Source organism: Eptatretus burgeri, chromosome 5 (genome assembly GCF_056783735.1).
Source record: "Eptatretus burgeri isolate ZD-2024b chromosome 5, Ebu_testis_v1, whole genome shotgun sequence".
In the NCBI taxonomy this organism is placed as follows: Eukaryota; Metazoa; Chordata; class Myxini; order Myxiniformes; family Myxinidae; genus Eptatretus; species Eptatretus burgeri.
This window is the reverse complement of record NC_140965.1, coordinates 42,802,374-42,817,373: the sequence shown is the minus strand read 5'-3', so window position 1 is coordinate 42,817,373 and position 15,000 is coordinate 42,802,374. Positions and strand designations below refer to the sequence as shown.

The 15,000-nt window shown below is 39.4% G+C and overlaps 1 protein-coding gene across 3 annotated transcripts in view; it reads left to right on the top strand.

Annotated features, from left to right (window-relative positions):
• Positions 1–15,000, top strand: part of LOC147026323 (sulfhydryl oxidase 1-like) — a 143,421-nt gene that overhangs the window by 61,187 nt on the left and 67,234 nt on the right. For all 3 annotated transcript variants that reach the window (XM_085881621.1, XM_085881622.1, XM_085881623.1), the window contains exon 6: positions 1–70. This exon is cut by the window's left edge and continues 76 nt beyond it. In XM_085881621.1, the coding sequence (XP_085737747.1) occupies positions 1–70 (70 nt within the window). The remainder of the gene's footprint in view (positions 71–15,000) is intronic.

The following is a 15,000-nucleotide window of genomic DNA, read 5'->3' as shown; positions in this document are numbered from 1 at the left end:
ACCTTGGCATCGCTTCACTGCCATCCTGTGTGATCCTTTTTTCCAATGGGTCACATGTGCCTCTTTCCACGTAAGACATGCATAATGACAGGGTATAGTGCATTTTATTTTCAGCTCTGATGTTGTAATTATCATTATTGTTGTCATTATCAGTTATTATTGTGATGATTACTCTTATTGATGATATTTAACATCTCACAAAGGTGTGGTTTGTTTCGGCCTAAGGGCCAAGTGCTGTCCTCAAGGCGAGAATGTTGAAGCACATTCCGAGCAGCATTGGGTATCGAGGGGTATATGGACATTGGTAGGACCAGTCGGTAGCTTTGGTATGAAGACGTGTAGTGATTGTGATATCTGTGAGAGGATCTTGTGAAAAGGTAAATTTGCTGTCGGTGTTTGTTAATTCCTAGCCCGACAACAACAACGATCTCTTCACTACCCATCCCCAAGACACGTTGGTGATCTCTACGTGCTTGCCCCCACTGTTCTCCCTTCCCCACCTCCAGTAAATTTAAGTGAATAAACTTACAGAATGATTGAATGTGGTGTTGATGCAGCGCAGGCATGATGGGCTCACTGGCCTTCTCCTGTGTCCAAGTACCTTGTATTTTAGTCGTTGCAATCAAGGCCGCTTTCAAAAAATCTAACTGGATGTTCTCGTCTCTCTTCTTTCCATCTTTTTGTGTATTTGTCACTGCCTCTGAAGCTCTTCATAATTGTTCAATATCTATCCCCAGATCTTGGTATAGTACCTTATCTATCCTCAGATATTGGTGTCTTGGTACTTCATCATTCTTACTCTTCAAAGTAGTAGACTATGTTGGCAGGCCACGTCCATTATATCTTTGCTTTTCTGTGGCCTATTACCAGTACACTGGTACATCAATGGGTTTTTATTCCCCAAAGCCCCCATTGTATCTTCATTGCTTTTGTCTCTTCTGTTGCATCCATTTGATGTTTCCACCACGGATTGGTTTTGTCTGTGCTTGCCCTTTTAGTTTTACACAATGCCCAGTGCATACCTATTACAACTTTATTACAGCTTTCCTTGGGAGAACAGTTAACTAGCATTTCACAGACAAATATAAATGGGCTAACGTTTCTTCGTTGGCCTAACCTCACTCGGTCGGCATTTTGATTCAGTTCCACAGTGGAGGATTCTGACTCTTATAGTGGTTGGTGTTGAGTTCCTGGGCCAGGTTGCATTGGGGATTCTGACTGGTGTTGAGTTTCTGGGGCCAGTTCCATAAACTTCCCTCATCCTGAAGGAAATATCCCCCTTAATATACACTGTGATTCCTTAGCGAAGGATTTCCTTGTGGGCTGTTGCATAAACAACCCTTCGGAATTACTCAAGTAAGGATTTCCTTGAGGTTGAGGAAATCTTGAGGAGCTGTTGCTGTGCTAGGCGACCAATCAGCTTTGAGATAGGAAGAGACGGAAGCACTAGTGGAGGCTTTTTCTAAGCACAAGAAAGACAATACATTGTATAGTTGTATGACGTGTGTTGTTGAAGTACTTTTATGTTTAATTTCAACACATATCTACAAGTAGTGCATAATAATTGTTAAGAATCCCTCGATTTTGGTAAAACCCAGGTCCACAGTGCAAACCTGAACTCCCCCTAGTCGAATGAGGGTCCCCCACACGTCTCTCTATGATGAGCGATGGATGAGTTATGGACATCGTAACACGCCGCATACAGTGTATTTATTACATATGCAGTTGACCTTTTTTTTCCTGGGGCCACCGTTGGTGTATCTAAATTATAACCTGAACAAAAAGTAATAAATGTTCGCACCATGAAAGTACCACTCCACTTGCAGCACGGACAAACAACTCATTCAGCTGCACCTGCGCAGTACCTGCACCAGAACACACATTGACATCAGCCCAGATGTCACGTGTTAAATCCCATGGGATTGCCGGTTCGATCAAGTTTATAAATAAATTATTTAAATCTTATTATTGTAGAAATGACTCACTCCTGGGGGGATCAAAGATCCATCGTGTAACTCTAGTTATTACTAAGGACGTGCGTGGGTGAAACTCCTTCCGTATTTTAAGAAAATCCGTGTTTTTGCAACGACCCATATGGAGATTTCCATGCGTTCATCATCATCAGAAAAGTGTGCCATGATTATCGGGAATTGACGTGCTATTCTGACATATTGATTTGTTTATTAACCCATTTCATCTGGATGGGGTGCAACGTGCAATGCTAATGTATCATGACCATGGGATGATGTGACCTACTCCCATGGTAGTTTTGTTATTGAGGTATTTTTGTAGATGTTGGCTGGATACAAAGGCTTGCAAGCACGTTACCGTGGTCAGATGTCCGCCAGGCAGGACAGCATCTGTCTGTCGGTGTTACGTATCCGCATTTCCTTGCCGTAGATTTGTCTGTATTGGTTATCACGTTGGAATGACATTTATATTTCTTTACATGATGACTATGAGTGTTTGTTTATATTTTATTTTGTTAATTGGAATGAAAATTTCGAGAGATAAAGTTTAAAGAATATGGAGGTAAATAGAAGATAAATGGGGCTTCTGAGGCATCCATTCATATGAATGGGGACAAAGGGAAAAACTCTCTGACTCAAGCCCCAAAAGCCCAAAATAGGAGACCGATTTTCTCCCCCTTCCATACAAGCAGATGTAAAATTGAGACCGATTCCTTTCCCTCCCATACAAGGAAAAGCCGCTTTAAGCAGCTCGTTCCGTTTGCGATTGCCGAGCGGTTTTAAATCACCAAGCCCCGTCGGACCTGATGTACATTTTATCAGCTATTAATCAGCCAGCTATTTATTCCGAACACAATTATGGCAGTCAATGGAGGAAGGGACGCAACGAGCAGGTGACATTCAAAAATGGGGAACATTTATTTGCACACGTAAGCAATGCAATGAATGGGGGTAGGGGAAAGGACACAAGGAAAAACCTACAGCCAATATCTATTTATTATGTACATGCACTTACAATAATTCTACTTATGGACAAGGTGCCAGAGACTTTCATGCAAAACGAAAGAAAGAAAGAAAGAACAGGGCTCGTAAGCCTTTAATGTTCCTCGGAACTGGGATGACCGAAGGAGCTCCGAGAGGCTAGGCAGGTTACCTCGCCACCTTCGTGGTGACTCGATGGGTCCTTTGGTCGGCAACCCTCCATATCTGTCCCGTCGTCAACGTGGCAGCTGTTGTCACGGCGGCTTGGTTGGTCCAGGGCCTAGCAGTGCGGCCTGGTCGATCGGGTCTAGCCGACAACGCTTCAGAAGAGCTAACGGGCCTTGCCCTTTTAGAGTTGATGCTCTTTAAGAGCCCGCTCACTCCTCAGCGTCGCTCGACCGACTCGGGGCCCGATCACTCAGACCGTTACGTAGCTTGCTGGTGACTTCTCTCCGGCTGGCGACTTCTCTCCGGCTGGCGACTTCTCCCGACTCCAACTCGACTGCCTCCACCGACCAACAACGACCAACAATGCTCTCGGCATTGAAACGCGCCTTTTAATAGCCCCAAGGGGAGAGGTCGCTCTGGGCTTCATCACCCAAAATCAGCGCCCTCCCTCCTTTCACCTTTGAACCTTCACCCCTGGCTGGCTCCGCCCCTTTCGCCGTTCTGATCCGATCTCACCGTCAGACGTGGCCGTGGTTGAGATCACTTTGCCGCTGTCGAGGATGCCATCGTGTTTGTTTGTGGAGATATTGTTTTTTGGGGATGTTGTTGTTGGTGAAAAGATGGCAGTGTTGTGGAGATCCTGGTGAGGAGAAGTTCGTTTGTTTGTTGAGATGTTGTTGTTTGTGGAGATGGTGGTGAGGAGAAGTTTGTCTGTTTGTGGAGATTGGTGTTGAGGAGATGCTAGCGGTTGTGTAGAAGGTGGTGAGGAGATGGTGGTTGTGGAGAAGGTGGTGAGGAGATGTTGGCGGTTGTGGAGAAGGTGGTGAGGAGATGTTGGCAGTTGTGGAGAAGGTGGTGAGGAGATGTTGGCGGTTGTGGAGAGGGTGGTGAGGAGATGATTGTTTAAAATAAAGATAGAAAAGAATAACACGACCTCAAAGGTTCACAGCCCGTTATACATCATTGGGGAAATCTCACCTGGACACACACTTATCGACATAACGGATCTTCGGGGAACCTGAATGGTGATCCGTGAATTTCCACAACCGTAACAATATGTTATCAAATTATTCATGAACATTAATACGAGTTGTAATTTCTTCTTCACTCATACTTGTATCTCTGCTTTTCATACGTTTGCGTTGAGTTTCTTCATCAACATCAAAACTGAATGATAAAATATTAACCTCATAACCACTCAGATTTTTAATAATGTCTCATTCCTTCTGGATTAGTTTCTAATATCCCAAGACCACCAGATTTTAGTTTCCTTAACTCACTCTTGCAATGTGAATATTTTGTTGTACCAAGAGAAACCTCCTCAAATATTTGAACTTCATTCCTCAATCGCATATGTTCCTCCACTGAAATATAGTAATAATCTTCACCTTCTACTTCTCCAGGTCTTATTGCTCTAGTTGTTGTGGACACAATGTGTATCACGGGGTGTTTTTTAAGCAAATTTAAATATTTTCACTTGTACGATACAAGAACCTTGATTTATGAAAGTTTTTTTTTCCAGAAGCCGAGTTACCCACAAGATTTATAATAATAGTTGTCATTTATATAATGTATGTAATTGTTTATAAAATAAAAAAATATATCCCTTAATATCTCATCTTGTTTCACAACAATATATTTATATTTTTCAGTCGTGTGCTTCATATAATCCCCAAATTCCTTTTACTACATAATGCAGAACAACAATAGCAGGGTATGCTAAACATTACCTCGACGTGTTTCGACTTTTGAGTAACTTACAAGTAACGTGTGTCGACGTGTGTCAACGATCGCGTAACGTGCCTACAACACATAATTCATAGGTTAGAAATAAGTTTCGCGTATGCTAAACATTACCTCGACGTGTTTCGACTTATGAGTAACTTACAAGTAACGTGTGTCGAAGTGTGTCAACGATCGCGTAACATGCCTACAACACGTTACTCATCGGTTAGAAATAAGTTTCGGGTATGCTAAACATTACCTCGACGTGTTTCGACTTATGAGTAATTTACAAGTAACGTGTGTCGACGTGTGTCAACGATCGCATAACGTGCCTACAACTTATGGCCAGCGTATGCGGAATGTGTGAGTCATACGCTGGCATACGTCAAAAAATTTTGAGCATGTTAAAATTTGTCGACGAGCTCGGCGTACTACGACGTATGCCAGCGTACTACGACATATGCCAGCGTGCTCTTAACGTATACAAAACTTTCCCATAACGTATTCGACGTGTGCCAGGGTTTGAGACAAATTTTTCATACGTCGGCATACGCTGGCTAAATCGTCAAGGTGTGACAGCGGCTTTATAGAGGAGAAGATGCCTCAGAGGAGTTTGGAAGACGATTGGAAAAAAACTGCATAAGACGAAGAGAAATAATGGTTAAAACCTATACACCAATGTCATTAACAAAGGGAGAGAAAAAGGAATTTAGAAAGAACAGTATCTGTCATATTTGTGAGGAGAAAATTGAGGGAGAGGTCAAGGTTAGGGATCACTGTCACCTTACTGGTAAATATCGAGGTCCAGCTCATTCCCGTTGTAATCTTAATTGCAAGCCTCCAAACTTTATTCCTGTCTTTCTTCACAACAACCGCAACGCTCACTATGACAGACATCTATTTATAAATGAACTTTCAAAGACATCTGGAGATATTTCTGCCATTCCTAACACAGATCAAAAATACATCTCATTCACAAAAACAATTCATACATCCCCCATAACCCATATCAGATTCCTTGACACATACAATTTTATGGCATCCATTATATAACTTCGCATCAAATATTAAAAACTTACCGAATCTTAAATCACATTTCTCAAATCAAGAAGAGATTGATCTTTTATTACAAAAGGGAATATATCCGTATGACTACATGGATTCATTTGAGAAGTTTAAAGAAACACAACTTCCTTCAAGGGAAAGTTTCTATGGCAAGTTGAATAAAACTCATATTTCTGATAGAGATTATACACAAGCTGAAAAGGTTTGGGAGAAGTTTAATATAAAGAATCTTGGAGAATATCATGATTTGTATCTTAAAACTGATGTATTGTTATTGGTTGATGTGTTTGAAACTTTTAGAACAGTCTGTCATAATAAAAATTCTTTTGGATTAGACCCCACTCACTATTACAAAGCCTCAGGTTTGGCTTGGAGTGCAATGTTAAAAATGACTAAACAGAATTTGGAATTAATCAGTGATTTCGATATGCTTTTAATGATAGAGAAGGCGAAAAGAGGAGGAATATCTCAAGTATGTTCCAAGAGATAAGCCAAAGCAAATCACAAATATCTTCCTGATTATAATAAGAATGAGGACAACTCTTACCTGATGTATTATGATGCTAACAATTTGTATGAGTGGGCTATGTCTCAATCTTTACCTAATGGAAAATTTAAATGGGTTAAAGAAAAAAAATTATGAAAAAGTTTTACAAGACATTGTTGTCTCCTCTCAAAAATAATTGGATGAAGCTAAAGTTGGATATTATTTTGAGGTTGATTTAAAATATCCAGAAGAACTTCATCACAAACATAAAGACCTACATTTTGCCCCTGATAAAGAAAGTCCAAGAAAAGAATGGTTAAGTGATTACCAACAGTCATTTAATATAAAAGGTAAATCTCCAGAAAAACTACTTACTACATTAAATTATAAAGAAAGTTATGCATTGCATCAAAGGAACTTGAGACAATATTTGCATGTCGAGTATCGACTAAGCACTGGGATGAGGAGCAAAATTTTGGTGTCCTGTCTGTCTACCCTACGTCACAGTCTCCTTTTCAGTGTCCGTCTACCCTACGTCACAGCGTTACGTCGCATCTATGTTCGACTCACTCACATGCCACTCACTCTCTGATCTTAATTAATCCCTCCACACTATTTTGTCAAAACCTTGTCAAAGATACGGATTCCTGTTTTCGCATCTATGATCCATAATAATTACACAATGGCTCGACACGCAATGCGTGGACTTCCACTTGATATCTGCTGGGTTGAGAGTGAGGAAAATTCATCGGATTTTGAAATTTAAACAAAGTCATTGGTTGAAGAAGTATATTGATTTTAATACAAAAAGGAGAACAGAAGCAAAAACTGATTTTGAGGACTTTTATAAATTTATGGATAATCTTGTATTTGGAAAGACTATGGAAAATGTTAGGAATCGACAAAACATCAGACTTCTTGGAAACATCTTGGAAACAGGCTTCAAAGTCAATTAATAGACCAAGTTTTGAATGAGCGGAGGTGTTTTCAGAGAATTTTTGTGCTATTCATTTGAAAAAAGAGGGTATTGAAATGGATAAACTTATTTATATAGGAACATCAATTCTTGACTTGTCAAAGTCGTTAATGTATGAATATTACTGTAATAATTTAAAATCAAAGTATAAGGATAATGTGTCATTGCTATGTATGGATACAGATAGTTTTATATTAGAAATTAAGACAAGTGATGAAGATGAGGATATGATTGATAATATTGATATATATATATATATATATATATATATATATATATATATATATATATATATATATATATATATATATATATATATATATATATATATATATATATATGATACAAGTAATTATAAGTCAGGTGATGTGTTATTTTCATCAATGAATAAAAGGTTATTTATTGGTAAGTTTAAATATTAATTGGGTGGGAATGTCATGAGGAATTTATAGGATTGAGATTAAAGTCTTATGCTTTTTATGTATATCGATAATAATAATAACATTGAAAGATGTGATAAGAAGCTAAAGGGAATAAAGAAAAATATAATCAAGGAAACAATAAACTTTAAACATTATTACATCTGTTTAACCTCAAAGAAGGAAGAGTATAGAAAAATGAATATAATAAGAAGTTATAAACATCAATTATGTACAGAAGAGATAAATAAGAAAGCATTAGGAGCTTTTGATGATAAAATATATATTTTAGAGAATGGAATCAATAGTCTCCCTTATGGTTATAAGTATGTGTTAAGATATTGAGTTGGGAATTTTAACAGGCTGCCGCCATCCTTTTGCTGATTTATAATTGATAGAATCAAGCAATAACCAAACCAAAGAGTGGAGATGTAATCAGCCTTGGTATTTAAATGGAAAACATAAAGAATGTGAGAAATATCAAATAAGTCTTATTGAAGATATAACCGGGGTAAAAGTATATAAAACAAATAAGCGGTTAAATTTAATTACTAATAAGTTGGAGGATGTAAAAAAAAAAAAAATTCTTGAATGGACTGAAAACTTTGGTTATGAATTGAACAATGGAAAAACAATTTACTACAATCTCAAAATGATATGTGGCTCAGGAGGTGGTCAAATAAGAGCATTAAGAGAAGTTTATCATTTCATTTCTGCTCAACAAAGACATTTAAACCAAGAACTAAGTTCCAAAGTAATCTTTGTGAATATACTCAATGGAGTTGAATGTAATAGGAAAATTAAGTTATTCCCCAAAGTAGAACATGGACAAATATTCATTGGTTCGCTCTTTGAGTGGAATGAAAATATGAAAGGAAAGAAGTGATTTAATCAGTAAGTCTCAATTTTACATTTGCTTGGATGGGAGGGGGAGGAAATCAGTCTCCTATTTTGGACTTTTGGGGCTTGAGTCAGTCTCAATTTTACATTTGCTTGTATGGGAGGGGGAGGAAATCAATCTCCTATTTTACATTTGCTTGTATGGGAGGGGGAGGAAATCAGTCTCCTATTTTGGGCTTTTGGGGCTTGAGTCGGTCTCAATTTTACATTTGCTTGTATGGGAGGGGGAGGAAATCAATCTCCTATTTTGGGCTTTTGGGGCTTGAGTCGGTCTCAATTTTACATTTGCTTGTTTGGGAGGGGGAGGAAATCAATCTCCTATTTTGGGCTTTTGGGGCTTGAGTCGGTCTCAATTTTACATTTGCTTGTATGGGAGGGGGAGGAAAGCAGTCTCCTATTTTGGGCTTTTGGGGCTTGAGTCAGAAAGTTTTTTCCTTTTTCCCCATTCATTTGAATGGTTTCGTCAGAAACCCCATTAAGCATCTACTGAGGTAATTATCAAAGGAGGTTGGGAAGAAGGGGTTTCCCAGATCGAATGGAAGGGTGCGCCATTCATTCATCCTTCGAGGGGGATTTATAATAGCTGCCGAAGACTGCTTGAATTATCACCTAGACAGTGCTTGCTATTTCTCCTTTGGGAGAATTCTTCTTCAGTTGTCTCACAAAAGGATGAGGAGAACTTGTGTAACATTGAGATCTGCAGCACCATCATTTTGCCTTTCTTGTATGTTATTGTGGAGTACGGTCATACTCCATATTAGAAGGACCAGACACACCCACTCCCTTCGGGAGCCGTCAAGGGGGGTCATGTTATTATATTTATGCCTATTTTACTCCAAGGAGTCCCACGATTACACACCCCAAAAATGGTTGCGATCGGTTCAGCCATTTTAGCGGTACCTGGGAACAGACAGACAGACAGACAGACAGACAGACAGACAGACAGACAGACAGACAGACAGACAGACAGACAGACAGACAGACAATTATAGTAAGATGATGTGGGAAAAAAATGGCTGTCCTTTCAAATGTGTACACAATGATATGCTCGTAAACTCCTAAAGAATGAAGTCATAAGCATTGAAAAGCCATAACTTTTATTCTCAAGCATTTTCTGATATACCACGACTTAATAAGACGCCAGAATACATCACTAAAGTACCACATTGGGAGATTGTTAAAATGCCAATTTGAACTTTCTGCTTCTTGCCCTCCAAAAACAATGGTAAACTGTAGCCCAACCTAAATCAATAACTGCTGAAGCCATGATAGTGATTCCAACGTGAGGAAGTTACTTTGTCTCTGAGCTCGTGCACGCAACCCAAAATTTAAAAATATAAAACATTAATCGTTTTATCACGAGAAGAAAGAGAACCTTTAATGTAGACTCCACCAAACTAGGCCAGGATTGTGGGGAGGGAGGGGGGAGTGGGGGGAGGGTGCCATGCAATGGCACCATGGCTGAGTGGTGCCATGGCCTGCCCATCTCGGATGGCAAGTGCCATTTTTTTTTCAAAAGCTTGCCAGATTTTCTGCAACAAGAGCTTAATATCATCCACGCCTGCAGAAAATGCGGTTAAAGATCAATGAAATGTTAAAAATATAGCCATGGCGTGCTATGGCTGTGACACCATTTAGTTAATTAATTTAGCATACCTGCCACCCCACTGGCTCACTGACTGCAACAAGCGATATGATTGGTCGGTTAGCCGAGGTCGGTAGCAGTTTCTGTCTTCTGTCAGAAAGATTATTTAATCGCCATTTTTTATGGTAAATCATGCCACGACATCAGCAGTTAAAGAATAAGAAAGAGTTGTAGCTGCAGGCTGAACCAGTGAAGTACCTCAAAATACCAGGTATGTTGAAGTAAATACGAGGTTTGCTTGCGATTCGTCAACTGATGGATGGATCGATGGGATAGGTTATCCTGATTGATCGATCGTAGATGAATCAATCACTATTAGCATACACTGGCTGGGCCAGGACAAGCCTCCCAACTGAATAAGGCACTCATTCGCTGACCTGGGAATGTTAAAATTGAACTGAAATCTCCATTTCTGCCAAATCGAGAAAAACTTGCCTTAACCTCTTCTGGGTTTGCTTGGTTCAAGGGACTCGGTGTAACTGGCAGCGACAGCAGAGATTACGTTCATTGGACACATTTGGCCATTTCCATTTTTTTGGACTGTCGATGTTGACTTGTTTCTTTGCAGCTGATATGGAATGGAGCAGCTGCTATCATTGCATCAGAGGATGTGTTATATGTCATAGATGTGTCAGAGGACGTGATAATCTTTAAGTATTCACTGAAATGAAACTCTAATCTCATGCAATCGACTGTAACACTATACGGCAATGACAATAAACTCGTAGATACATGCCCGACCAGGTCTCTCCAACGACATGATGCCATCGCCAAGTTAATGGACAACTACGAAGCCATTGAGGAATCTCTTCAGATATATCTTCAGATGTCACCTACAATGGTGATGCGCAAACAAGTTGGGCCATTACACTCTGCAATAACTCAGTTCAAGTTCATCATTGGCACGATGGTACTGCACAGTTGCTTTGCCTACAACAAGACTCTGAGCCACAATTTTCAAGGCCATAATCACGATGTTATCCGGTGCCTATGGTATGGTCAGAATAGTCATAAATATGGTTAGTGCTGCCCAAAATAAGATCAATGAAAAATTCAGCGAATGGTTCACTTAAGCAGAAAATCATATTGCTGAGGTGGATGTATAAGCTTCCAGGCTACGAAATTGAAGTCGGTAAACGTTGAGGGTGCATATTGTGGCTGATTTGCCATCAGATGATGACATACAAAAACGTGGCTTTGGCCATACTGTTCCTGGATCATTATCTCGCACAACTGCACTTCCTCTTTGAAGGTCTGGCCAGCATAGCCGTGAAGGCTCTCCTTCTTGTTCCATCGTACATAGCAGATGCAACACCCTCGGTCAATATTTGGAAGGAGGGCATTAAAATTTTCTACAAAACACACAAAAAGGATCTGGAAGGAGAGGCTGAAGTTCAAGCTGAGGTTGAGATGTGGATTGTGAGGTGGAAGAGCACCCAAGTGCCAGATTGTCTGAAATCCGCTTCTGGAACAATGAACAGAGCTGCTGGCTCCAATAACATACACAAGATGCTCAAGATTATGTGTGCGATCAGTGTAACATCTTGTGAGGTCGAAAGAGTAAACAGCGAGTTATGTCTATTGAAGATGTATCTCTGCTTGACTATGGGTGAAGACCGCATGAACGGGCTTGCTCTTACATGCCCACTATGACATGGAAGTGAACATAGAGGAAATTGTGAATATGTTTGCCACAAAACATCCTCGAAGAGTGAGCCTAAGTAATGGGTTTCATTGAGCAGGCGGTGTGGGCACAATGTCGACAGTGAGTACTTCAAGTTGGGGTAACATGAGCATTTAAATACTAGTGTCTCAATGTAATAAACTTGCATTACAGTTACACTGAACCTGGTTTCAATGAATCAAGTAAAAATCTCAATTTTGCTTCCCCGGAGATTTCCTATAGAATATGCTCAATAATAAACCTTCGACACCTCAAACCTTTTTTCCGTTTCCCTAAATTTAGTTGTATCAAGATAACTGGACACATTGAAATGCTAGAATCATCGAATTATCTGCAAACATATATCGGAACTGAGGCATGCATACAGGTGCCCTTTTTGTGACAAGATGCCTTCCAGATATTCTGTACCCCCCCTCCCACCCCCCCACCCGAATTATGGATCCGCCCTCGGGAGGGGAAGGATAGAGTGTACCATAAGCCAAATTTAATAACATAGATCGATTTAATCCATACCAAAATAACAAGCTCGAATGAGCTAAGATCCTCGTCCTCTTCATGATGACGTCATAAAAACAAATATGACGTCATTGTGATGTATCAGGTTTGCGATAAATTATCTGTGCTAATGCCCGGCTTGATTTCCGCAAACAAAATTCAAAAAGCTTGCCTAGTTTCGGAGATAATTTTTAGGCGATTTCCATTAGCGGAAATATTTTGATGTCATAGCTTTTTTCTCGGAGGAATTTTTCAAAATCGGAGATGGTTACTGTCTGCGCAGGCTATTTTTACATATATACACCAAGTTTAAGGAAGTTTCGATGAAAACTGTAGGCTGTGAAACAAAAAAGTCCACAAGAACAACAAGGTGAGTAAGACTTAGAGATTCTCCACGAGGATTTTTTAAAAATATAAAAAACATGAAGCATTTTATTAGTTAATTTTTTTTTGCAGAAACAAGAAAAACAACTAAAAACATTTTAAATTTTTTTTTTAAATATAGAGGGATGGAATCTCAAAAAAACAAAGGTCAGAATGATACCACAACACAGTCACAATACAATCATCTTAAGGATTACTATCACATCTTTTGACATTTTATTTTTGTTGTGGGATTGTGATAGATGAAGAATAACGAAGAAGAAGAAGAAGATTGAGGAAAAATAACACTTTTATTGTTATTATTTTTTATTCTTCCACTTATTGTGGTGGCATAATTTCTTGCTTTCAACTGGCTATGATCAACAGTGCATTGCCACTGCTACCGAGTATGGGGGCACCACTGATGTAATGCCCTTATTAACAGTTCACTGGTACTCATTTCACCAACCTCAGAAGGATGACAGGCTGAGTAAAACCCACGTTGTTTTAATTCAGTGGCTGATGGGGCTTGAACTTAGAACCCTAAGATCCCAAGCTCACCACCCTAACCACTAAGCCAACACCAGGCTTGACACCATGTTACGATGCCACAATAAGACACCGCCATCCTCTAATGGATTACCATCATGACATCTTTACCTCCACCATCGAAAGTGGAAAGAAGTCAAGTCGTCATGTAGGGTCCAACATGAGGTAAAAGGTATTTTTGTTGTATATTTTTATATTTCAAGATATGAAATGGAGGGTACAGTTGAGAGGGATAGAAGGAGGGTGGAGGGAAAAGTGGAGAAAATATAAACTGATGGTAATAAGAAGAAAATACAATAAACACGAAAGCGCACACAAATGGGAAGAAGGGTAGGCCTCAAGGAAACCCGATATTAAAATACGACAAAACTCCAGAATTAGCACAAGTTTTAACACAAGACCGAACAAGAAACACAAAGTAAACACAGAGATAACAAAATGACAGTGAAAACGCGACAAAACAACCGGAAAACTTATCTTTGAGAAAGTCAGCAGGCACCCTGAAGAGGAACTGCCACAGTCCCTCAAGAACCGGAACTGGAAGTCGGTCACTTCCGGTCATGTGATTGGCATGGCCTTCGCAATTTAACATCAAGACTCTGTCCTTATGTTGTGTTCCAAATTTGGTAGCATTCGATCTGGTGGGTCTGGAGAAGAAGATTTTTGAAGATATTTACTAAGTCGGCCATTTTGACCTACTTAAATTCAAATAACTGGAACGAGCTTGATAATTCCTGTTCCTAGTCATGAGAGGAACATTGCTGCCCAATTTCAGCCCGATCGGCTGAGCGGTTTGGCCGGAGAAGTCAAAAAAGGAGATGGACGGGCGGATGGACGGTGAGCGATGACAATACCTTTTCTGGAATGAAAATTCCAGATTAGCTAAAACATGGAGGGTGGTGCCACTCGTTGATAAAATTTGAGTAATTTAGAAATATTTTAGTGTCCAATAGTGTCATAGGAGTCGTAGCAATGGGCATAGTAGTAGTGTTATATTGCTGGTAATGTTATTAAGATTGTTGGGAGTCGTATGGTTGGGCATACAACCACACTTTTTTTGAAAGGAGTGTTTTTTATGGCCAAATTTCACGCTGATCACGAATCCATTGAACTTTTTGACATAGGATGATGTCTTCGGTTGGTAAAATGCAAAAATTCAAAATGGCCACCAAATTTACCCACTTTTCAGGTAAAATTTGATAATTATGCCTTACTAGGGCATGTAATATTATTAATGTAATAATATTATTCATGTAATAATATTATTGATACCATGTTACGATGCTACAATAATAATATTATTACATGAATATTACATGCCCAAGTAAGCCATAATTGTCAAATTTTACCTGAAAAGTGGGTAAATTTGGTGGCCATTTTGAATTTTTGCATTTTACCAAACTAAGACATCATCCTAGGTCAAAAATTTCAACGGATTCGTGATCAGCGTGAAGAATGGCCATAAAAAACACTCCTTTCAAAGGGACAACAGAGAAAAATCGATGTGTGCCCAACCCTAGTAGTAGTTGTATATTGTTGGACACAGAAAATAACAACTCATTGGTAGCGAAGA